The 26,130-nt window shown below is 46.5% G+C and overlaps 1 protein-coding gene across 1 annotated transcript in view; it reads right to left on the bottom strand.

The window, feature by feature from the left end:
• wscd2 (WSC domain containing 2) overlaps positions 1-26,130 on the bottom strand; it is a 289,995-nt gene that overhangs the window by 43,285 nt on the left and 220,580 nt on the right. The window contains exon 7 of the mRNA XM_078554462.1: positions 16,773-16,973. Within this exon, the coding sequence (XP_078410588.1) occupies positions 16,773-16,973 (201 nt within the window). The remainder of the gene's footprint in view (positions 1-16,772; positions 16,974-26,130) is intronic.

Below are 26,130 nucleotides of genomic sequence, written 5' to 3'. Positions count from 1 at the left end.
AGGCTGAGAGAAGACAGTTTCAGGTTCAGGTTCAGCTAGGATGGGGAAGGGCCTGATGGAGTAGTCTGCTCTCACCTAATCAGTCCCACATAAAGATGATGCCTAGAGAGCTACCGGTAGCCACCAAATCATAAGAAAACTTGCATTCATATAACATCTTTTAAAACCTCAGGATGTCCCAAAGTGCTTCACAGCCAATGCAATACTTTGCAGTGTTGTCACTGTTGTAACTTATGGCAACGTGACAACCAACTTGAGCACAGCAAAGTTAATGATTTAATGGCCAGTTTACCTACTTTTTTTGTGGGGGTAATGGCTGAGGGATGATTGTTTTCTGGAAAAATGGAAGAACTATCTGTCTTTCTTTGAATAGAAGTCTCACACCCTTTTTACCCACCTGAGTAGGCAAACAAGGCTAGAGTTAATGCTCATCGCACCAATAGCATCTCCAACAATGCAGCACTTCCTTCTGCTCATTTCCTTAAACGGGTCTTGAACCCTTTGACTCAGTGGTGAGAGCGCTACCAACTGAGCTAAGCCGACAACAAAAACAGAAAATGCTGGAAAAACTCAGGAGATCTAACAGCATCTGTGGAGAGAACAAAACAGAGCTAATGTTTCGAGTCCTTATGACTCTTCTCCAGCTCTGAAGAAGAGTCATACGGACTCAAAACGTTAACTCTGTTTTTTTCTCTCCACAGATGCTGTTAGACCTGCTGAGTTTTTTCCAGCATTTTCTGTTTTTGTTTCAGGTTTCTAGCATCCGCAGTATTTTGCTTTGAGCTAAGCTGACATTTGAAGCAAAAGTAGTTCTTGGCTCCTGGCGAGGTTTAATTTCCAATGGTTTATGTTGTAAAGCAAGTCTCACAGCGTCAGCAGCAGCAACAATAACTTGCATCTATATGGCACTTGGACATTGTAAAATGCCCCAAGGCACTTCACGGGAATGTTATTAAACAAAATATTACACTGAGTCACATAAAAGAGGTGGCCAAAAGCTTAGTTAAAGAGTTAGTTAAAAACCATAGTTTTTCAGGAGCATCTTAAAGGAAGAGAGAGAGGTGGAGAGGTTTAGGAAAGGAATTCCAGAGATAAGCGCCTTGGCAGCTGAGGACGCAATTAAAATTGGGGATGTGCAAGAGGGAAAGGACAAAACAATAGATACTGCACCTACAGAAATATTTTTCAAATCCTGGCTTTCCCTACATCTGATGAAGTTCCACTGATGAGGGAGCCACAAAACTGGCGTGTGCAGGCAAAGTGAGCACTTGGCCTTACCCACTGCGTAGACATGATTGAGCCAGGATTTCCTATCTCCCGACACTGTCCACTGTGTCAGCCAATGAGTTTCAACAGGTTGGATTCGCGCCGAGTCCAAGTGACTTGGAAGCCCTTTAAAAACGGCAGTCAGGGCCCGATTCCAGGATTCCTGACCCCATTCCCAGGGTTTCCGATTTTTGGGAGTGTCTTTTAAGGGTGTGGGCTGGTTCGGGTTGCAAGTCTGCACTCTACACTCCTGACCTAGCCGGCTCCATTGCGGGGATAGGCATGTCCTCGTCCTCCACAATTTTCATGGGGTCAGGCCAGAATTTCCACATTGAGCTCCACAGCACCTCAGGGATGTCACAAACCATAGTCTGCATGAGGGGACCTTTTGAAAGATAAGTTCAAAAGGTCCTCCACATGTCCGCATTCCAATCTATGCCCCTAAGCATCCCCTACAGCCCCTCATGCCCCCATGATAAGATATGCACCACCCACCCCCCCCACTCACCTCCTATGGCCCCTCATTCCCCCATGCCAAGATATGCCCCAAATAACCCCAATGACCCCCTCATGCCCCCATGCCATGGTATGCCCCCACCCACCCACTGTGGCCCTTCATGCCCTCATGCCAAAAATATGGCACTTACATGCCCCTTCACCCACTATATTCTATAGAACAAATGAACCCCATAATGATAGTAGGATATCATAATGCGATATGGCAGAGTCAACAAGACTTTGTGAAAGGGATCAAAATAGTGCAGATGCTGGAAGTCCGAAATAAAAACAGAAAATGCTGAAAGGGTTGTTGAGATTTTACAGCATTTTCACTTTTTATTTGTGAAAGAGAAATCATATTTAACTAATTTATTGGAGTCTTTTGAGGAAGTATCAAGCAAGGCAGATAAAGGGGAACCTGTAGATGTGGTGTACTTGGATTTCCAAAAGGCTTTTAATAAGGTGTCACATCAGGATTATTACACAAGATAACAGAACATGATGTAGGGGTGACATATTAGCATGGATAAAGGATTGGTTAGCTAACAGGAAGCAGAGGGTTGGGGTAATTGGGTCTTTTTCAGGTTGGCAAGCTGTGCTTAGTGAGGTTCCATAGCCATCAGGGCTGGAGCCTTAACTATTTACCATCTACATAAATGACATGGATGAAGGGACTGAGTGTATGGTAGCTAAATTTGCCAATGACACCAAGATATGTAGGAAAGTATGTTGTCAAGTGGAGGTAGAGAACCTGCAAAGGGATATAGATAGATTAAATGAGTGGGCACAAATTTGGCAGATGGAGTATAATGTAGGAAAATGTGAGCTTGTCCTCTTTGGCAGGGAGAATGGAAAAGCAGTGTACTATGTAATGGAGAGAGATTGCAGAACTTGGTGGTACAAAGGGATCTTAGAATCTTGGTAAATGAACCATAAGAAGTTAATATACAGCAAGTGATTAGGAAGACAAATGGAATGTTGTCATTTATTGCAAAGGGAATGGAATATAAAAGTAGGGAAGTTTTACTACAGTTGTACAGGGCATTGGTAAAACCACATCTAGAATACTGTGTACAGTTTTGGCCACCTTGTTTGGAAAAAGATATCATTGCATTAGAAGCAGTTCAGAGAAGATTAACTCGACTCATTCCTGGGATAAGGGGCTTTTTATCTTATGAAAAAAGGTTGAACAGGTTGGGCCTATGCCCATTGGAATTCAGAAGGATGAGAGGTGATCTTCTTGAAACATATAAGATCTTGAGGGGACGTGATAGAGTGGATGCTGAGGGGATGTTTTCCCTTGTGGGGGGAGTCTAGACCTAGGGGACATAGTTTTAAAAATTAGGAGTCTCCCATTTAAGACTGAGATGAGGAGAAAGTTTTTCTCTCAGAGGGTCATTAGTTTGTGGAATTCTCTGCCTCAGAAAGCAGTGGAGGCTGGGTCATTGAATTTATTCAAGCCAGAGTTAGGCAGATTTTTGATAGACAAGGGAGTCGAAGGTTATGAGGGGCCGATAGGAAAGTGGAGTTGAGACCATAACCAGATCAGAAATGATCTTATTGAATGGTGGAGCAGGCTCAAAGGGTCAAATTGCCTACTGCTGCTCCTGAGTCCTATGTTCTCATGTTTCTACATGTCAATAAAGCTCCTTTTAAAAAAGTAACTCATTGATAACATTTCACTTTCTTAAAAAAAGATCCCTTTTTACTATAGCCCGAGTCTTTCAACAGGCTAATGGATTTCTGGACTCTGAGCCAAGCCTCATTATGTATTCTTGGCTGAGAGCCCAGACATCCATTAGAGAACCAGAAGACCTGAACCTGATTGACAGCTCTGGCTCTCTGACTTATGCTGTCAATTTCACAATGTTTATTTACACAAGATAAAGAGGTTTTCAAGCACTTTCAGTTTCTATTGTTGATACTTTAAAGGGTCTGGATGATTGACACTTTTAATGGGCTGTGGTAAATGGAGCTTCTTTTAAGAAAGTGGATAGTTATCACTGAATGAATGATCTTTTAAGCTTTTTTTAAACACATCCTATTGTCACTATAGGGTTCATTAGTTCTATAGAGTGTGCAGTGGGTGAACGGGCATGGAAGTGCCATATCTTGGAATGGGGGGGGTGGGCATGAGGTGGCGTGGGTGGGGAGTGTATGGAGGGTGGGGGTGAGGGCTGGAGGGCCTTCCTGTTTTAATTATAACATGATGAAGTCCCACAGCACTGGGGTGTGCCTTTTAAACAGCCCACCTCTGCACCCGGCAGCCCATGGCTGCCTCTGAATCTTTTCCCAGGTCAGCTGGCTCACCTGCAACCTGCACCCACCATCACCCACCACCACCCCCACAGCCCACGCACCCCCCAATCCGCACCCCCATCGAGAATTTGTCCCAACTCCCGTTACCCACCTTGAGGGTGAAAATCCAGCCCAATATGTCAGACTATGAGTTGGAGAAGGGACAGGACTTACGGCACGTCACACAGCCAAGAGTTAATTTTACGGCAAACAGTCTCTTCACTCCAGCGAATGGAGCCTTGTTGAACAAAATCTCTACGAGCTACAGCGAACAGGACTCTCGACGGAAACTACTGCAGCCTGCCCCCAGAAAAGCGAGGTTAATTCTCCAGGGTAATGTAGTGAGTGGAGGATTATTCCAAATCATGTGTGTAAAGTGTATCCCAGTCACTCACCACAGTGTAGTCTCCCAGTGTGATCGATGGAGGAATTTCCCAATCACCTATATTCTGGCCAGGAACAACAGTGCAAGGATACGCAGCCATCTCCTGAGGGGAACCATTTCTTCTTTTGAGTTTTTTAGTACTTAACTTACAACTGTGACATTGAGGCTTGAACTAATACTGTCGGCTCTGCAATAAGGTAAGTGCACCATTAGGGTGGGCTGTCCTTTGAGAAAAGTTTGATTAGAATGGGCCTATATTCTCTGGAGTTTAGTAGAATAAGAGGTGATCTCATTGAAGTGTATACGATTCTTAGAGGCTGTGACAGGATTGATGATGAGAGGCTGGTTTCCCCTGGCTGGGGAGCCTAGAACTAGGGGGCATTATCAGGATAAAGGGTCGGTCATTTAGGACTGAGATGAGGAGAAATTTCTTCCCTCAGAGGGTTGTGAATCTTTGGAATTCTCTGCCCCAGAGAGCTGTTGATGCCCAGTGATTGAGAATATTCATGTCTGAGATTGTGAAGATTTTTGGACAATAAGGTATCAAGGGTTATGGGGGATAGAGTAATAGAGAGTGGAATTGAGGAAGGAGATCTGCCATGATCTTACTGAATGGCATAGCAGGCTTGAGGGACCGAATGGCCTACTCCTGCTCCTATTTTTTTTTAATGGTCTTATTGGGTACCGGTTAATTCCCCTCCATGGGCAGTTTGTTACCGCCCCCACCCCGGTAATTCCGTCTGAATGAACCCAGAAGCGGATAATTATTCTGAAGCTATGGCTTCTTGAGGTGGAGGAAGCACAGTTGCGTGGAGGCGATTTGTCAAAGCAGCACTGGGATCCTGGGAATTGTAGCTATTAAGTCTTCATTTCTGCAAGATCCCTTAGAAATAAATCAGGACAAAGAAAACGAAATCAGTGTGGCCTTGTTCAAATCTAACAAGGCAAAGGAAGCCCCGGGCATGTTTCTCCTTCATTTGGCAGCGGTGACAACGTTAATCATTTTGAGTTTCTTACAATTCCACAAATACTCTGGGAGATGACAAGTATGTTTTCCTAAATGTTATAGCTATCTAAAAATAAAATAGCCCCGTGCACTCTCTGAGGTTTCTCGGGCATCCTTTGTTCTGGTGGTTAATGATCGTCCTGGGTTTCAGAAATTTAAGGTGTGAGGAAAAGGTTAAGGAAAAGGTGAAGGAAGCGGAAAGGGGAAGACTTTGAGCTGACCAAGTTGATGTTTTCAAAATTATGAGGGGATCTGACTGTTTCAGATCCCTGTGACACCATTTAAAACATTAGGAAGTCGAGGCTAAGAATAAAAAGACGGAAATCTTTCATTCTGGGGTTAAGAGATTGACTTTTTTTCTTTATTCTTTTCATAGTATGTGGGCATCTCTGGCAAAGCCAGCATTTGTTGCCCATCCCTAATTGCCCCTGAACTGAGTGGCCTGCCGGGCCATTTCCGAGGGCAGTTAAGAGTCAACCACATTGCTGTGGGTCTGGGGTCACGTGTAGGGCAGGCCAGGGGCTGTATCTTCCGGTCGGCGAGCGGGGGCGGGGCCTACTCGCTGACGGGTAAAATGACGCGGGGTGACGTCGGGCGAGCGTCCTGACATCGTGGCGCATCATTCCGACTTTCAGTTCGGCAGGTGCGCGCCCGAGAGGCGAAATTTTCCATGCCCACTGATGCCTGGCGTGTTTGGTGGCATGAGTGGACAGTATGGCGAGAAGGCCAAAATTCGGTTTCACAACGTCATGTAAGCAGTTTGCAATCGTCCATTCTGCCTGTCAATGGCGGGGCCGCGTTTCCCACCATTGGACATCAGGAACCACATTGTAATCCACCTGCATATCATTATCAGACTAGCCTGCTGGAATCATTCCTCCCCATGCTGGATCGTTCACCCACATTGGTGAGAAAACACACCGGTGCAGAACGTATCTTGGCAAGTGTGACGTGCAGAAGTCAGGACTTACAGCCAGGGCCTTGCTCACATTGCGGACATCCAAGGAGCAGAAGGTGCTGGAGCCCGACAGCAATGGGATACTGGAGGAATGTCCGTGGCATGGCTGGGTGGATTCTCATGGACATGGCTCCATCGCGAAGTATCTCATGGAAGGTGGAAAGTCACCGCTGATGCTCACGATGGATGATGGTCGAGGGGATGGAGAGGAAGGTCCAGTTGTGTTTGAGTCATAGGGTCATAGAGTTTTACAGCTTGGAAAGAGGCCCTTTGGCCCATCGTGTCCACGCTGGTTATCAAGACCCTATCTACACTAATCCCATTTTTCAGCGCTTGGCCCGTAGCCCTGTATGCTATGACATTTCAAATGTTCAACTAAATACTTCTTAAATGTTGTGAAGGTTGCTGCCTCTACCACCCTTTCAGGCAGTGAGTTCCAGATGCCCCCCACCCTTTGGGGGGAAAATATTTCCTTAAATCCCCTCTAAACCTCCTGCTCCTTCCTTAAATCTATGCCCCCTGGTTATTGACCCCTCCGCTAAGGGGAAAAGTTTCTTCCTATCTACCCTATCTATGCCCCTCATAATTTTGTAGACCTCAATCAGGTCCCCCCCTCAGCCTTCTCTGCCCTAAGGAAAACAACCCCAGCCTATCTAGCCTCTATTCATAGCTGAAACGCTCCAGCCCAGGCAACATCCTGGTGAATCTCCTCCGCATCCTCTCTAGTGCAAACACATCCTTCCTATAGTGTGATGACCAGAACCGCACACAGTGCTCCAGCTGGGGCCTAACTTACGTTTTATACAGCTCCATCATTACCTCCCTGCTCTTGTATTCAATGCCTCGACTAATAAAGGCAAGTATCCCATATGCCTTCTTAATCACCTTATCTACTTGTCCTGCTGCCTTCAAAGCTCTATGGACATGCACATCAAGGTCCCTCTGATCCTCTGTGCTTCCTAGGGTCCTACCATTCATCGTGTACTCCCTTGCCTGTTAGTCCTCCCAAAATGCATCACCTCACACTTTTCAGGATTAAATTCCATTTGCCACTGTTTTGCCCACCTGTCCAACACGTCCATATCATCCTATAGTCTAAGGCTTTTCTCCTCGCTATTTACCACACCACCAATTTTCGTGTCATCTGTGAATTTACTGATCATACCTCCTACATTCATGTCTAGATCATTAATGTACACTACAAACAGCAAGGGACCCAGCACTGAACCCTGTGGTGTGCCACTGGACATAGGCTTCCAGTCACAAAAACAACCTTCGACCATCAACCTCTGCCTCCTGCCTCTAAGCCAATTTTGGATCCAATCTGCCAAATTGCCCTGAATCCCATGGGCTCTTACCTTCCTGGCCAGGCTCCCGTGTGAGACCTTGTCAAAAGTCTTACCAAAGTCCATGTAGACTACATCAACTGCACTACCCTCATCTGCACCCCTAGTCACTTCCTCAAAAAATTCAATCAAATTTGTTAGACCTGATCTCCCCGTGACAAAGCCATGCTGACTATCCTTGATTAATCCTTGCCTCTCCAAGTGGAGATTAATTCTGTCCCTAAGAATTTTTTCCAAAAGTTTCTCTACCATTGATGTTAGACCCACTGGCCTATAGTTCCCTGGGTTATCCCTACCACATGAGCTGTCCTCCAGTTCTCTGGCGCCTCTTCTGTGGCCAGAGAGGATTTGAAAATTAATGTTAGGGCCCCTGCCATCTCCTCCCTTGCCTCTCACAGCTGCCTGGGATACACCTCATCTTAGCCTGGGGATTTATCTAACTTTAAGCCCACTAAAACTGCTAATACCTCCTACCTCTCAATGCTAATTTGTTCAAGTATATCTCAGTCCCCCTCTCTGATTTCTAAACCTACATCATCCTTCTCTATAATGCATACAGATGCAAAGTACTCATTTACACCTCACCTACATCTTCCGAATCCTCACACAGATTGCAACTTTGGTCCCTAATGGGCCCTACTCTTTCCCTGGTTATCCTCTTGCCCCTAATATGCTTATAAAATGCCTTTGGATTTTCCTTTATTTTACCCGCCAGTGTTTTCTCATACCTTCTTTTGCTCTCCTAATTTCTTTTTTAAGTAACCCCCTGCACTTTCTATCCTCCTCTAGGACTCCCGCTGTTTTGAGCCCATGGTATCTACCATAAGCTTCCCTTTTTTCCCTTATCCAATCCTGTACATCCCTCGACATCCAGGGCTCACTGGACTTGTTGGTCCCACCCTTCACCTTTACCGGAACATGTTGGCCCTCCACACTCACTCTCTTTCCTTTTTGAATGACTCCCACTGCTCTGATGTAGATTTTCCTACAGGTAGCTGCTCCCAGTCCACTTTGGCCAGATCCTATCATATTAAAATCGACCTTCCCCCAATTCAAATGCAATGGGAGAACTCACGAAGCCTGTTAATGAAGCCGAAAGACATCATTGCACATTATTTAGTGAAAGCGAATCTATTTTCAGATTGTAAAGTGATAAAATGTGTTCACCCGTGCAACCAACTGTGATCACCATTTCTTAACGTTTGAACGTCTTAGACTTCTGCCCTGATATCCACAACAGAGGTGGAGACAGCCTGTGCAATGGATGGCCATGTTGCCTCGGATGCCTTCGGTGTGGGTCCTCAGAGAGCCGAGGCCTTGGGGGCTTTGGCTGTCCTCAATTGGACCAGCTGCTCCCTCTGCAGTAACAGAGGATGAGGTTGAGGGGCTCACAGGCAAAGGGGACTCGGAGGGAGAGGACAGCCTCTGAGATTTCTGAATGGATGACCCAGGGGTGTCCAGCTGCTGCTCCTCCTCCCTTCGGGAGCCCAAGGGCCCCGGCCTGACTCCTTGAGGGGGAGGAGCAGCTGGGGGGTCGTCGAGGTGCCCTGTTTCCCTCTCGTATTGACACCCATGGCTTCTGTGAAGGAGTGCAGGTCTGCACACATATCCAAGCTCTGCTGGACCAGGGTGTCCATGGCATCCACCATCCTCCCCATGGAGACCTCCATACGTGCACATGTGGGCACCACTTCATCAGAGAGCAGGCGGATGCACTCCCCCCACTTGCATGCCACTCTCTTGAGGGCTTCCAACAGCTCCGCGTGATGTTCCCACGCCTTCTGCTGAATCTCCAGGATGAGTTGGAAGGCCAAATCCAGAAGCTTGTCATCTGACTCGGACCTCACAGATGCCTCTTCCCCAGCAGTCCTCTGAGTGTCAGGGAGTCTGGCTGAACCTGCCTCCTCCTGCTGCGGACACGTGTCCGTGTGGTGACCACCAGATTGTGAACCCGAGCCTGCTGTAGATCTAGGTCCCACTGATGTGTGTGCCTCTGCGCTGGTGCAGGGTGTGGGTAAGCGCTGTGACAGGTCTTCCAGGCTGCTGATTTCCAGGTCTTCAATCATTGAGGAGTCCTCGTGGCTGGAGGTGAGGACGTAGATGGAGCTGAGTGACTGGCTGGCTGAGGGCGTCGGTCGCTTGGCAGAGCTCCCTGTGAACCAAAGTAGAGACAATTAGTGCATGGAATGTTTGTGTGGTGAGTGGAGCCATGGACAGGAGGAGGATGTGAGCTCCAGAGGATATGAGCCTGATGGAGATGTGAGGGTGTGTGTGAGAGTTAATGGTGTTGCTGCTTGAGGTGTGGGATCCCTGTGGATGTGTGATGGGTTTGTGAGTGTGTGAGTTGAAAGTGATGAGAAGAGTGACTTACCCTGGTGGAATGGATGAGACCACTCAACCTGTTGCGGCACTGGGTGGCCGTCCTCTTTTGCAGGGCATTGGCACTGACCACCACTGCCACCGCCTCCCATGTTGGATCAGTGATGTTGCTGCCCCTCCTGTGGCCAGAGCAGGGGTACAGGACATCGCGAAGAGCCTCCACTGTGGCAGAAAGGTGCTCGAGGAACACGTCATTAAACCTGGGGGCTGCCGTCTTCATGCCTTACGGGGTCATGTCTTCTGTGTCGCAGTCCTGGGCTGGAAGCACTGAGAGGTGTGTGCGTGGATGCACTTTAAATATGGCGCATGGCTTGAGGAAGCGGTGAGATGATGGCATGGCAGGCGAGCGAGATCCCACCCTCCATCAAAACGCCGTGTTTCCCGGGAAATGCATAATTAATGCGGTGGAATGGGATGATACGGTGTGAGAAGCCGCCATTGCGGCTCACGGGTAAAACATTCTTTTTCTCGCCTGCTGCCGCAAATCTTGTACAATTCCACCCTAGCTTTCAATTCCGGGTTTTTAAAAAATAATTGAACATAAATTCCAACAGCTGCCCAGAGTGTTGCCTGGGTCTCTAAATTACTAGTCCACTGACATTACCACTACACCACTCTCCAAACTAGATAGTTAAAGCAGACAGGATAAGTGGGAATCAAAAGATAATTGGATGCGTTTCTGGTAAGCAATGGGATCAAGTGAGAAGAAGGAATTGATCCATCAAAATGCAAGAGCCTACATTCCGGATGTAGCCTTGGCAGCAAATATTTTTTATAGAAAATATTCCCGAATCACAATTTCACCAAAGACAGCTCCCTGTGTCACACAAGGCAGACAAAGCACATGCTTACATCAACTTCCACAACAGGTCACTAGGCTGAAGCCAGAGGGGCACCAGTCTGCGTCAAGCATGGCTGACCAGGAGACTCTGCTGCTCATACTGGAAGGATTTACAAGTTGACAAACAACCTGTTCGGTCACGTGATGAACACATGGCCATCAAGTCCTGGAGTGGACTCGAGACAGGAGCTTGTGGCCCAGAGGAAGCGACGCCACCCACTGGACCACAACCTCCCACTGGAGATGGTGTGTCTTAATATCTCCTTATGTGGTTGGGCGTCAAATTTTTGTTTGATAACAGTCCCATGACATGCCTCGGGGTGTTTTACTACATTAAATGCTCTATACAAATGCAAGTTGTTGTTTTGTAGGTCACCTTCCATTCCCCTTCCTATACCCAGCATATTTCACCCGTTTTTTTTACCCTGGTTTTAAACAGGCGCCTTTTCATTTCAAAGCCTTTGGTCACTCAGTGCCACTGTGTCAACTTAAATATATCCCACTCTCTTCAGTTCCCAACTTGAACCATATTGAATGCAGAGCCGTCAATTGGAGGCTCTGAAATCTCCTCACACAGCCAAGGGGGAATTGGGGAGGAGGGCTGCAATAGGCCAAGTATTTGCCTCTCAGCTTTGGTGTCAGGTCAGGAAGAACAGGAAGAATATGGGATGAAAGCAGAAACAGGGAGATGAGGACTGATGTAACCGAGCACGAATATGATAACAGCACCCCTCTATGCCTAAGATTCAATGTGGACAATACTGCCAAGGCAGTGTTTATTAGTTCACTGCTTCATTAGGTTGGTTTCTGGGATAAGAGGGCTGTCCTGTGAGGAGAGACTGAGTAAACTGGGCCTATACTCCCTGGAGTTTAGAAGAATGAGAGTTGATCTCATTGAAACAGACAAGACTCGGAAGGGGTTTGGGTAGACACTGAGAGGTTATTTCCTCTGGCTGGGGAATCTAAAACAAGCAGGCACAGCTTCAGGATAAGGGGTCAATTATTTCGGGCTGAGATGAGGAGGAATTTCTTCACTCAAAGAGTTGTGAATCTTCGGAATTCTCGACCCAAAAGGTTGTGGATGCTCCACTGTTGAATATATTTACGGCTGGGATAAACAGATTTTTGATCTCTTTTTGGAATGAAGGGATACGAGGTGTGGAGGTTTGGGGGGGAGGGGGTCGGGGTGGGGGGTTTGAGGGTGTTTGGGTGGTCAGAGGTTTTGGGGGGCACGGGGGATTCAGTGGGGTCGGGTGGGTTGCTGCTGGATCTTTTCAGGCTGACCGAAGAGGAGAGCAGATTGCTCGAATATCTCAAGTACGGGATAAGCAGCGGGCGAGTTGCAAACAACCAGGGACACAGGACAGCCAGCCCAAATATGGGATGATCCCACAAAGTCCAGGAAGGTTGTTCACCCTGGCGGCAATGTTCCCTCCAACTACTGTTAGCTCTTTGCTGCCAGCTTGTTGCACAGCCTCTTAAAGGGAATGCTGCACATTCCCGATGGCTGTGAGGTCACATACCTGCACAGTTTACAGGGAACAAAAACAAAAATACCTGGAAAAACTCAACAGGTCTGGCAGCGTCTGCGGAGAGGAACACAGTTAACATTTCGAGTCCGAATGACCCTTCAACAGAACTAAGTAAAAATAGAAAAGAGGTGAAATACAAGCTGGTTAAAGGGGGTGGGGGGGAGGGGGGGGGTGTAGAGTTGGATAGAGGGCCAGTGATTGGTGGAGATAACCAAAAGATGTCATAGACAAAAGAACAAAGAGGTGTTGAAGGTGGAGCTTAAAGGGAACACTGGCTGGAAGGGAATGTGTGAGTTTCCTAATGGTCTCTCAAGGGTTATACAGAGTGTTACGTGGTCATTTACTTCAAGGTCGAGAAAAAAACAGAACTTGGCAAGCCCATGGTCCGATGATTTTAGTACTAACTTCACCTGCTTATTCCAGTAAATACCCGAGTCACACTCGAAAAGGCTTTTTAGGTGAAAATTATACTTGAGCAAATACATATGATCTGAGCATCAGTTGCTACATGAGATAAAAATACTTCCACACTAGCTGAATTTGACTGATCTTAAATGTTAGACCAGCCCCAGTAAATGCTGTTCTTGCACGCCCACGAGGTTACCATGGTAATGTACAGAACAACAAAGCCTCAAAGCCTTAAGTTGAGAACATTCAGAATCCAGTGACAGTTTACTATACACATTAGCTGTGGTTTCACACTTGCAGCCTGTGAAGCCCTGGAGCATGCAAAAGCTGGACAGTGGAATCTGTTGCCTGGTGCACAGGGAGGGATGTTCTTTCAGTGGGGAGTGAGTTGCGGGTGGATGGGAGGATGGGGGCGGGGTGGGTTGGGGGGGGTGGAAACGGGGGAATCTCAATATAGCCAATTCCAAGGAGGCCCGGAAACATTATCTGCTCTAACCTACCTAACCTACGCAAGCTCTGCTTGAACTGAGTACTGATGGCCCAGAGTCAAACCACAGCTGGGAGGAATGCGATTGTTGTCCGTTTCAATGGAGGGGTAGGGTGGGGAAAGGAAAGGAGGAGAGATAGTGGCATGGTGGCAATGTCACTGGACTAGTAATCCAGGGGCCCAGGCTAATGCCCGGGGGACATGGGTTCAAATCCCACCATGGCAGCTGGTGGAGTTTAAATTCAATGAATAAATCTTGAATATAAAGCTAGTCTCAGTAACGGTGACCATGACAACTATTATCGACTGTTATACAAACCCATCTGGTTCACTGATGCCCCTTAGGGAAGGAAACTCGCCGTCCTTACCTGGTCTGGCCTACATGTGAATCCAAACCTTCATCAACGTGGTTGACTCTTAACTGTCCTCTGAAATGGCCTAGCAAGCCGCTCGGTCAAGGGCTATTAGGGATGGACAACAAATTCTGGCCTTGCCAGCGATGCCCACATCCCATGAAAAAATAAAGGAAAAGCAATTATGGGCTCCATTACTTCCAAAAGGTAGGCAATGGTCAAAGGTCAGGCCCTGTCTTCTCTCTCAGGTTAAAAACTTCCACAGCATCATTTCGAGGATAAGATGGGGCACTCTATATTTATCCCTCAACCCACATTGCTAAACAACAGATTATATGGTCATTATCACATTGCCACTTGCGGGAGCTTGCTGTGCACAAATTAATTGCTGTGTTTTCAACATTATAGTAGTGATTGGACTTCAAACATGCTTGCTTGCTTGTAAAGCAAGGTGGGCTTGCTAGGTCATTTCAGAGGACAGTTTAGAGTCAACCACGTTGCTGTGGGTTTGGATTCACATGTAGGCCAGACCAGGTGAGGGCGGCAGATTTCCTTCCCTAAAGGGGCATTAGTGAACCAGATGGGTTTTTACAACATTGCAACATCTGAAGGATGTGAAAGGTACTATAAAAATGCAAGTCGTTTATTTCCTTTTTTTTGTAGGTGGGGCTGCGAGAGGTTACAGAGATAGGGAGGGGGGGAGGGGGGTGGGGGGGCGAGGCCTTGAAGGAATGTGAAGGTGCAGATGAGAAGTTTAAGGCAGGTGACAGGAGCCATTGTGGGTCAGGAAGGTGATAGGTGACTGGGATGGTGCGAGAGAGGGTATGTGCAGTAGGGTTTTGAATCAGCTTGTGCACTATGGAAGGGTGGACAGTAGGCGGTTTCTTTTTTACCCAAGCAAGTTCCTACAAGGCAATTTTTTTTCACAAACAGCTCCTCTCATTTGCTTTTCCAGGGCAATGTTTTTTCCCAAACAGTAACCCCCATTACGCCGCACGCGCACTGAAGTGCGTTCAAACTGCCTTCGTACGAGCGTGTCCATGGATGTCCCCGATTAGCCAACTGGAGCATTCTGACAGGATGACCATTCAGGGTACCGAAGCCAATCAGGGCAGTGAAAAGCTGTCCCATTTAACAACCGTTTGGGGAAAAAAAAATTTCACGGCCACGGCCAGGAGAGCATTAGGATTTTCTGAGGCCGAAGATGGGGCAATGGCGTCGATGAGGGTTTCAACAGCAGATTAGCTGAGGCAGGGGCGCAGGCGGGCAGCAAGAGTTGCGGCTTGTGAGGGAGAGGATCTGGGGGTCAGAAGTTGAAGTCGGAAAATGGTTGAGTACAGTCTGGCTCAACCAGAAATGGCAGCTGGGGAGAGGGATGGAATTGGTAGTGAGGGAATTGGAGTTCTTGGCATAGGCTGAAGATGATGGCTAAAGATTCACATCAAAAACAATATCATTTGAAACAACAAAGCAGAAAAATAATATATTCTTGGACTAAAGTTTCAACTTTCGAGTGGGTAAGAGATATGAACTAATTGTAAGAAGTTATAACATTGACCTTTAATCAACAATACTTTGAAATCTGTATTTACAGTCATAATCAAAATATGTTAATCATACACAGCAATACCCTTAGTTTTTAAGTGCCTGCTGCTGAGTGCTCATGCTGAACATGGACACAAGCTGCACTGATGCCAATTTCATGCTGTTTATATGCTGCTGGTCTAAGGGCCACACACACATCATTTCAAAGCTTCAACAGCAGAGTGCTGGGAGAGAGATCACTTCTCCAAGTTTTGCAAACTGAACAGTTGGAGTAATTTTTATAGTTCAGTGGCTGAAGCAATGCGGATCATCGAAATCTCACTTTTAATCAGCGTGATTTTTAACTTATCCTTTTGATGCAATTCTCCACTGCAGTAGGAACTGAAATAACAAATCAATAGATATTGAATGACTCCAGGAGATATTGAAATGTGTGCTGTTTGACCAGAAAAGAACCAAAGCTTGTCACTTCCTGTCTCTGTATCAATCATGAGAGGGACCTCACACCTTCAGGCTTTTGAATTCCAAGCTGGGCCTCATGTCCTCGTTGCTTTCTGACTTACCCTGGCTCCCACTCTGGCAATATGACGATTGTGAAATTTTTCACCCTTGTTTTCAAATCCCTCCCAGGCCTCCTTCCTCATTCTCTCTGTAACTTTGCTCTACAACCCTCTGAGTTCGCTTTGCCCCTCTAATTCTGGTCTCTTGAGCATCCGCAATTCTCATCGCTCCATCATTGGCGGCCATACCTTCATTGCCAAGGCCCTATATAAGCTCCGAAATTTGCTCCCTAACCCTCTTCCTTTCTCTCCTCCTTTAAGATGCTCCTTAAAGCTACCTTACCTGTGCTAATATCCTCTTAATGCGGTTCAGTGTTAAATTTTGTTTCATTGTGTGAAAGGTGATACACAAATGGAAATTGCCTTCGTTTACTCTTAACAACCTTAGCTTCAACCATTCCAGGGATTGAGCACAAAAATCAAAGGTGATACTCCAGCGTAGACTTTAGGCCAAAGTCCCACCTGCCTGCTCAGGTGGGTGTAAAAGATCCTATCGCATTATTTCAAAGATGAGCAGGGGAGTTCTCCCCGGTGTCCTGGCCAATATTTATCCCTCAGTCAGCATCACAAAAACAGATCATCTGGCTATTGTCACATTGGTCATCTGGCTATTATCACACTGCTGCTTGTGGGAGCTTGCTGTGCACAAATTGGCTGCCATGTTCCCTACATTACAACAGTGACTACACTTCAAAAGTACTTTCTTGGCTGTAAAGCACTTTGAGACGTCCAGTGGTTGAAAAAAGTGTTATATAAACACAAGTCTTCCTTTCTTGTTTGGTACTGGTCCTATGCTATGGGTCCTCAACCTTGACCTGAACCATGAGGTGGAGCCAACACTCTAATCCTCTCTACCGATGGCCTTCAGTCTTAGGACAAGCCAAAAAAACAATAACACTGTCGATCATACCTTTGCCTCGCCAGTGAGCTTCAGAAGCAAAGCCAATATGTCCTCCATATTTCCGGTTGAATTCGGCCATTAGAGCTTTGTATGGGTTCCGCATAAGCAGGATTGCGGCGTTGAACAATTCAATTTCCTTCTTGCCGCTCTCGTGTGTTTTTATACAGATCGATCGGCCACTTTTCCAATGGTCTCTTTCTCCCTTAAAACCTAAGGGGGAGGGAGGGCAAAAAACAGAAAATAGACGTCACCATTTTCAGCTAAATATGGCGGACACTGAATGCTTCCTCTATAAGACATTCCGGTGGATTTATAACATTTAATCTGAATTTGATTTTAAACAAAGGACAGTAAGACTGTAGGAACACAGGAAGATCGTTCAGTTAAATTCCCTCGGCCCGCAGGACAAGTACAGGACAAGTACACTGTCCAGCTCCCTCCTTGCATCTTGCACTGACTCACATGTGCCAGCACCACTCTACCCAAGTGGCTATTCTGCATATGTCAGTCTAGTCATCGAGTGTGATGAGGCTGTTTGATCGTAGAGGTGTCCCGTTGAAGATCGGTTCACTTTACTCTTTCCAGCTGGAGTTGCTGAACCTATGGCTTCTCTCAACCTTACTCCGCCCTGTTGAGCCAAACTCTTTACTCTTTACTTGGCTGAGATTAGCTAAATCAAAATGTGGACCAGCCATTAATCCTGGCATCCTTGAGGTCTGTATGTCTCCGCTGCACAATAGCAATTGGCATTTCTGTGCTGAACCAACAGGGGATCTTCTGACCCTTTTCTCTTCAGACATAGCGCTCTCATCGCTGAGTCAGAAGATTGTGGGTCAAGCCCCATTCTGGGTCTACAGTGCCGCACTGAAAGAATGCTGCATTGTTGGAGGAGCCGTTTTTCAGATGAGATATTAAATGAGATATCCTCTGCCTGCATGATCACATGAACAGAATAGATGTCGTGCCATTATTCGAAGAAAAACATGGAAATTCTCCCAGTGCCTTGGGTGACAATTAACCCTCAGCCAACAGGCCTATTGGCCATGAGAGAGATGTGATAAGGTGTTATCGCAATACAAGCCCTTTGATTTTTTTGGGTTTTTTTTCATGCCAGCAATCTGGAATGATTCAAACTCAGATGCAAGACATGAAAGGACAATGTTCCAGTGTTGTAATGAATCAGTGATGGAAATTCTCTGATATCTAGACCGATCTAGTCAGTTGGCAGGTATGGGCTTATTTCAGTTTTATAGCACTCTGGATGAGAAGCGAGGGTAAGATTATGATAAAACATGGCTCATTATGTATATAAGTAAACTGCAAGGGTAGAATTTTCCCCACACTGGGGGAGTTCTGCGGGGGCGGGCCCGAGCCAATCGAGTCTGCGCCGCCATTTTATGTGGATGGGCCAATTAAGGCCCGCCCAGCGTGACACGCACCCGGAAGAGCGCTGAACGCTCCCTGTGTGGGCTGGCTGGAGGGGGGAGGGGGGGGGGGGGGGTGGCTGGGGGGGGGGTGGTTAGTTCCCTGAGTCGGGAGTGCGCTCTTTAGCGCAGGCACGTGAAAGAGTGCAGAAATCTCCCTGAGGCACGGAGCTGCCTCAGGGGGATTAGTTTTAAGCTTTAACAATTCAATCAAGTGTTGAAAAATTTTTTATGACATGTCCCCTCAGGTGAAACTGTCACATGAGCTGGAACATGTGCATTAATTTCAATAAAAATTTTTGAGAAAATTTAAGATCATTCATGAAACCTCATCCCGCCCGTGGATGAGATTTCGTGATAAATGCGAAGGCCGCCTGGGCTCTTCGCCTGCCCCCTCCTCCGCCAACCTTAAGGTTGGACGGGCCGCTCCGTTAATTATTTTAATTGTTAGTTAAATGGCCTTAACAGGCCTTTGACAGTTCAGCCGAACTGAAAATCTAAATGACCGCAGTGATGTCAGGACGCACGCCTAATGTCACCACGCGTAATTTTATGCCTCAGCGAGTAGGCCTCGTCCCCAGTCACCGAGCCAAAGATTCTCACCTAAGAGTTTATATGTAGGTGCATTGGTTTTGAAATAATCAAGTTGGACTTGTAAAAATACTTTATGGTGTAGTACAAACTGACATATTTCACGATCCTAATAAGTATAAATTGCTCAGTCTTCCTCTGATGTATTATGATACCAGTGCTTAAATTGCCCTGTGGCGTTGTAATAACTCTTATTTGATTTCTCTATATAAAAATAAGTATTTTGCACTCACAGTGGACATGTATCTTGTGAAATAATCCAAAACTGAAATGACTGGCGTGAGAACCACATGCGTTTAATATATGAACAGCTTTATATAAAAAAAAAACTTTAACTGTAGGCACTAGTTAAAGGAACAAGAGCTCTAATAGCCGACACCATTAAAAACTGAAAATGCAGGAGAAGACTAGATAAATCAAGCAGCGATTATGCGATGCCACGTTGGGATTGAACCACCACAGAAAGTGAAGTTAATAGTTAAAGGGACATTGCCTCCATTAATAAATGGCTTTGGCTACCCAGTCCTCATGTCCCATAGAAGCTTTCCAATAAGCACTACGCTGAGTAAGGTCCAGCTCACATGGCCCCTCAAGATTTCCAGTTTGTTTATTGATTCTCTCAGTTAAATTAGTCCATTCCTTTGTCAGGCGTGTGGCCTTTAAGAGGCCAATAGATTTGTCAGCAGTTGGGCTAATTTTAATGAGGTTGCTTTTAAATGAATACAAGTGAACCTAAGCTAAAGCCTGAGGATGGTTATTGTCCAATCATGGGGTAGAAATCAATAAGACCAAGCACAGTCTCCAGGTAAAGCTGGCATTAGAAGGGAATGATTGGATCAGGGCGAAACATTCATTCCTTCAAGTTGGAGTGCGCCTGCTTCAGGCTGGGGCAGGGATTACTTTGTACAAAAGGTTGCTACCATGTAGAATTATTGGGGCCCGACCTAGGCTACTTCTGATCATGGGATTGGGGGTGAGGGGGGTGGGGTGCAATGTGGTGTGGAGTAGTACAATGCTGGGGGGAGCAGTCAGGGAGGAATCTTCCAGGCATCCCCCCACCCCCACCCCACCACCTCCCCCCACCTCCCCCCACCTCCTTGCCCCAAATGAATCTTTTTTTTTATCGAGCTTGAATAAAAACAGAAAATGCTGGGAAAACTCAGCAGGTGTGACAGCATCTGTGGGGAGAGAAACAGAAGCCGCAATTTGACGGCCCCCGTCGGAGCGGCGAGACATTCTAAACTCCGTCGGCTTCAGCGGGAACGTAAAATCCCGCTGCGGTAAAATTTCGCCCAGCCTTAACATTTCAAGTCTAACATGACTCTTCTTCAGAGCCGTTCCCAGCATTTTCTGATTTTATTTCAGATTTCCAGCATCTGCAGTATTTTAATTTTATCTAGCTCCTTGCATCTTCCCGGGGATCACATGGCTTTGGGGGAGTTGGGGGGGGGGCGGGGGTGGTGGGTGGGGAACATTTATATTGTGATACACAAGGTGTTGCAATAGTTGGCATCAGGCTCAGTGGACCAGACTCTCTTGCTGTCCGACATTCTTCGTATGCTTGTATACAGTTCTCTCCCCATCTTAAAGTCATGGGGTAGAATCTTACCTGTGGTGGGCGGGGACAGGGGGCTGGCGCGGAGCCGATTGGCACGCCGCCACTTTACACGGGCAGGCCAATTAAGGATGAGGTTTCCTGGAAAAGGCGAAGGCCACTTGGGCTCTTTGCCTGCCCGCCGACCTTAAGGTTGGACAGGCGGCGTTGTTAATAAGATAAATTGCCTTCTTCATGGCCCTAATAGGCCGTTGACAGTTTGGCAAACTCGCAGCTGCCTCCAGCACGCGCCCGCCGAATGCAATATCGAAATGACGTCAAGATGCACGCCCGGCATCATCTCGCCCCTGCACGCCAGCGGCAATATTCTGCCCATAGCTCCTATTCTTATTTTGATACTTCCCTTTCTAAATCTCCGCATCTGCATGTATAATAAAAACTACCCATCTAAATGCTTCAACCAGAGTATTGCAAATGAGATATTCAACCAAGGCCCCCTCTGCCTTATCAGGCTGGTGTAAAAAAAAAACCCCATGACACCAACTGAAGAGCAAAGATCTCTGTTATCCAGGCCAATATTTCTCTCTTAATCAATATAAGGCACAAGCAGATTAATTGGTCACTTGTTCACTTAGTATGTGTGGGCCCTTTGTGTGTCAACTGGCTGCTGTGCTTCTCTCCATAATAACAGTAACTGCACTTTGAAGGCAATCTATTCTCTGCAAATTATTCTGAGGATAAGGTATTGTACAAGTTCTTTCACAGTTAAGGAGTGTAAAAGAGAGCAGGAAGCTTCCTGCTATGGATCATGTTCAATCTACCCTACTGTGCAATGGTTCACTTACTAAATCTTCTGAGAAAAAGTTATGCAAACATTTTTCCTTGATCCTTAAAGAAAACTCCAAAAGTGTCTATCGCTACAACCTCCATTATTAAATGCTGGCCAATTGTTTTCCTGATCTGAGCAGCAAGTTGTCTTTCATGGAGACTTTGACCAGTGTTACGATCCCAGCTGAGATTACCCCATGGACAAGCCTGATCCCAGGGTGGAACTCTAACTTTTATTTATTTGTTTAGATACGTGGAGAGTAGCTACTGAACAGAGTCACAGGAGTCAGCTGATGAACTTATAACAAAAGAAGAAAACATTTATTCAACAAGAAAAGGTGAACTATATTACAGTACTCATTCACCCACAATTATACCTTTACAGATATATATGGGTTTGTAAGGATAACACAGGTTACAAAAGCTATCTTATATTCTAATGCTCACAGTAAGTACACAGTCCATGTACCAATAGGCACCCTGTGGTTAGACACACCACACTCTAAAACCAAGTGACAGATGCCACCTCACCCAGATGCTATGGGTCTCTCCTCAACTCACCCCAGACGCTTGTCCCACCACGAGCCAACCGGTCTCACTCAACTCCGTCTTTCACTTGAGGGTTTCCAATCTCCACTCTCCAAGACCTCACATTGGAATCTTCTCCCAAACCGATGCTTTCTCTCAAATGCCTTCCACCAGGGTTCACCTCCAGGGTTTTGAACTCTCCTTCTGATGTTTCTCTCCCTGGACCATCAGATGCATTCACCTGTCTCCCACACACTCTCTCTCACTGACTCAGCCATCAACAGTGCACCACTGCTTCACATGCCCATAGCAAAGAGTTACAGAATTTCAGTTGTCTCTTTGGACTTTCTAGTCACCTGCAAGCTGTTCTTGCTTTAAATCTGCTTTCTGCAGATTGAAGCTCTAAACTTGCCCCTCACTCTAAACTTCACTTAACAGGACGTTTTCCATCTTCCTGTCCTTCCTTTGATGAGAAGGTCTTTGAACTTTCCCTCCTCCACTGCCCTGGATTTTTGGGATTTTTCTTAGCTTGGGATTGACTATCTGTCTCTTCCATAGAGTCACAGGCCAGAATTTTTACTTCGTTGGGCAGGCGCGCGCCCGACCCGAACGAACGTAAAATGACGCGCGATGAAGTTGGGCGAGCAACCCGATGTCATCGGGCACTCGCGCGATATTTCAGTCAGCGGGCGTGCGTAGGCAGTGCACCCACCACCAATTAACAGGCCTATTAAGGCCATTAAAGTCCCGATTAAATGTAATTTTTCGCTGCCCGTCCAAGCTTATGGTTGGCGGGCAGGCGAAAAGGCCAAGTGGCCTTTGCATTTTTTAGGGAACCTCATCCATGGGATAGGACGAAGTTTCCAACAACAATTAAAAATAAAATAAAAGATTTAACTTTTCATTAATAGCATGTCCCTGCTCATGTGACAGAGTCACATGTTTTGTAACATTTTTAAAAATCTTTATTTTCATTTCTTAAAATCTTCATCTCTCTGAGGCAGTTCTGTGCCTCAGGGAGCTTTTCCTGCGCGCACCTGCTTGCATGCGCCAAGTTCCCCGCTCGCCCTCCTTCCCCCTCCCCACTCACACAGGCAGCGCTGCAGCGCGCATTTCACGCTGGGCGGGTTTTCATTGGCCCGCCAGTGCGAAATCGCAGTCTGACTCCCATTGCGGGCAGTGGTCGGCTTCCCGACCGTTCCCGCCTGCTCCCGCCAAGTTTGCCTGATCATAGAGTCATAGAGTTTTACAGCACAGAAACAGGCCCTTCGGTCCATCGTGTCCGTGCTGGCCATCAAGCTCTATCTATTCTAATCCCATTTTCCAGCACTTGGCCCATAGCCTTGTATGCTATAATGCTTGAAGTATTCAACTAAATACTTCTTCCATGTTGTGAAGGTTCCCGCCTCTACCACCCTTTCAGGTACTGAATTCAATATACCTTCTGGGTGAAAAATGTTTTCCATAAATCCCCTCTAAACCTCCTGCCCTTTACCTTAAATCTATGCCCCCTGGTTAATGACCCCTTGGCTAAGAGGGAATGTTTCTTCCTATCTACCCTATCTACGCCCCTCATAATTTTGTACACCTCAATCAGGTACCCCCTCAGCCTTCTTTGCTCGATGGAAAACAACCCCAGCCTATCCAGCCTCTATTCATAGCTGAAACACTCCGGCCAAGGCAACATCCTGGTGAATCTCCTCTGCACCCTCTCCAGTGCAATCACATCCTTCCTATAGTGTGATGACCAGAACTGCACACAGTTCTCCAGATGTGGCCTAACTAATGCTTTATATAGGGTCCTACCTACCTAGGGTCCTACCATTCATCGTGTACTCCCATGCCTGTTAGTCCTCCCAAAATGCATCACCTCACACTTTTCAGGATTAAATTCCATTTGCCACTGTTTTGCCCACCTGTCCAACACGTCCATATCATCCTATAGTCTAAGGCTTTTCTCCTCGCTATTTACCACACCACCAATTTTCGTGTCATCTGTGAATTTATTGATCATACCTCCTACATTCATATCTCGATCATTAATGTACACTACAAACAACAAGAGGCCCAGCACCAAACCCTGTGGTGTGCCACTGGACATAGGCTTCCAGTCACAAAAACAACCTTCGACCATCAACCTCTGCCTCCTGCCTCTAAGCCAATTTTGGATCCAATTTGCCAAATTGCCCTGAATCCCATGGGTTCTTACCTTCCTGACCAGGCTCCCATGCGAGATCTTGTCAAAAGCCTTACTGAAGTCCATGTAGACTACATCAACTACACTACCCTCATCTGTACCCCTAGTCACTTCCTCGTAAAATTCAATCAAATTTGTTAGACATGATCTCCCCCTGACAAAGCCTTGCTGACTATCCTTGATTAATCCTTGCTTCTCCAAGTGGAGATTAATCCTGTCCCTCAGGATTTTTTCCAAAAGTTTCCCTACCACTGATGTTAGACTCACTGGCCTATAGTTCCCTGGTTTGTCCCTACCACCCTTCTTGTATAATGACACCACATGGTGTGCTCCAGTCATCTGGCACCTCTCTTGTGGCCACAGAGGATTTGAAAATTAGTGTCAGAGGCCCTACAATCTCCTCTCTTGCCTCACATAGCAGCCTGGGATACATCTCATCTTAGCCTGGGGATTTATCCACTTTTAAGCCCGCTATAACGGCTAATACCTCCTCCCTCTCAATGCTAATTTGTTCAAGTAGATCACAGTCCCCTTCCCTGACTCTATACCTACATCATCCCTTTCTATAGTGAATACAGATGCAAAGTACTCAGTTAAAACCTCATCTACATCTTCCGGCTCCTCACACAGATTGCCACTTTGGTCCCTAATGGGCCCTACTCTTTCCCTGGTTATCCTCTTGCCCCTAAGATATTTATAAAATGCCTTTGGATTTTCCTTTATTTTACCCGCCAGTGTTTTTTCATGCTCTCTCTTTGCTCTTCTAACTTCTGTTTTAAGTAACTCCCTGCACTTTCTATCCTCCTCTAGGGCTTCTGCTGTTTTGAGCCCTCGGTATCTACCATAAGCCTCCCTTTTTTCCCTTATCCAATCCTGTACATTCCTCAACATCCAGGATTCTCTGGGCTTGTTGGTCCCACCCTTCACCTTTACAAGAACATGTTGGCCCTGCTCATTGTTTCATTTTTTAATGACTCCCACTGCTCTGATGTAGATTTTCCTACAAGTAGCTGCTCCCAGTCCACTTTGGCCAGATCCTGTCTTATCATATTAAAATCAGCCTTCCCCCAATTCAGAACCTTTGAGCAGAATTCTTACCTCGATGGGCGTGCAGGCCCCACTGGCTTGGCGGCGGGTGGGACCCCTGAACCCTACCGCCGAAACAGGGCCCGCCGCCATTTTGAGTGGGCGGGCCAATTAAAGCCCGCCCAGCGCCCTGCCCGACAGGAAGTGCTATGCGCTTCCTGTGCTGGGGGGGCGGGGGAGGGAATCGCCATCTGTCAAAGTGTGCTCTCTCGCACATGCGGGTGAAAGAGCGCACTGCTCCCTGAGGCAAAGTCCTGTCTCAGAGAGATTCATGAGACGCAAGTAAACTCTAAAAATAGATAAATATTAAAATTATTAACATGTCCTCCTCATGTGACAAGGTCACACGAGATGGGACATGTTAACAATAAACACATAAAATTTATTAAATTTTTAAAAAACTAACGTGAAACTTCATCCCGTCAGTGGATGAAGTTTCATGAATAATCTGGAGCCCGCTGGGGCTCCTGGCCTGCCCACCAGCCTTAAGGTTGGACGGGCAGGGTGTTTAATAATGTTAATTAGCCTGTCAATGGCCTTAATTGGCCATTGACAGGTCGGCGGGCTGACAGCTGATTTCGCTGTCCGCCCGCCTTCGTGAATATTTAAAGGGACTGGGATGATGTCGGGGGTTCCTCCCGATGTCATGTGTCATTTTCCCCTTGGCGAGCCGGCCCCACCCCTAAATCGCTGAGGGGAAAATACTGGCCTTTATATCCAGTCCATCTCTGTCTTTTTCCATACTACTTTAAATCTTACTGAGTTATGGTCACTATTACTGAAATGCTCTCCCATTGACACTTCTAACACTTGCCCGGCTTCGTTCCTTAAAACTAGGTCTAGTCTTGTAGGACTTTCTATGTGCTGGCTTAAAACGCTCTCCTGGATACATTTTAAGAATTACGCTCCTTCTAAGCCTTTCACACTTTATCTATCCCAGTTAATCCCCTACTATTATTATTCTAATGTTTTCACACTTCTCTGAGATTTACCTGCATATCTGCCCTTCTATCTCTCCCTGACTGTTTGGGGTCTGTGGTACACTCCCAGGAATGTGATTGCCCCCTTTTTGTTTTTAAGTTCTACCCATATGGCCTCATTTAAGGAACCTTCTAAGATATCACCCTCCTTATTGCAGCAATTGACTCCTTGATAAAT

This window comes from Cetorhinus maximus, chromosome 12 (genome assembly GCF_964194155.1).
Source record: "Cetorhinus maximus chromosome 12, sCetMax3.hap1.1, whole genome shotgun sequence".
Taxonomy (NCBI): Eukaryota; Metazoa; Chordata; class Chondrichthyes; order Lamniformes; family Cetorhinidae; genus Cetorhinus; species Cetorhinus maximus.
This window is presented reverse-complemented; position numbering and strand designations above follow the sequence as displayed.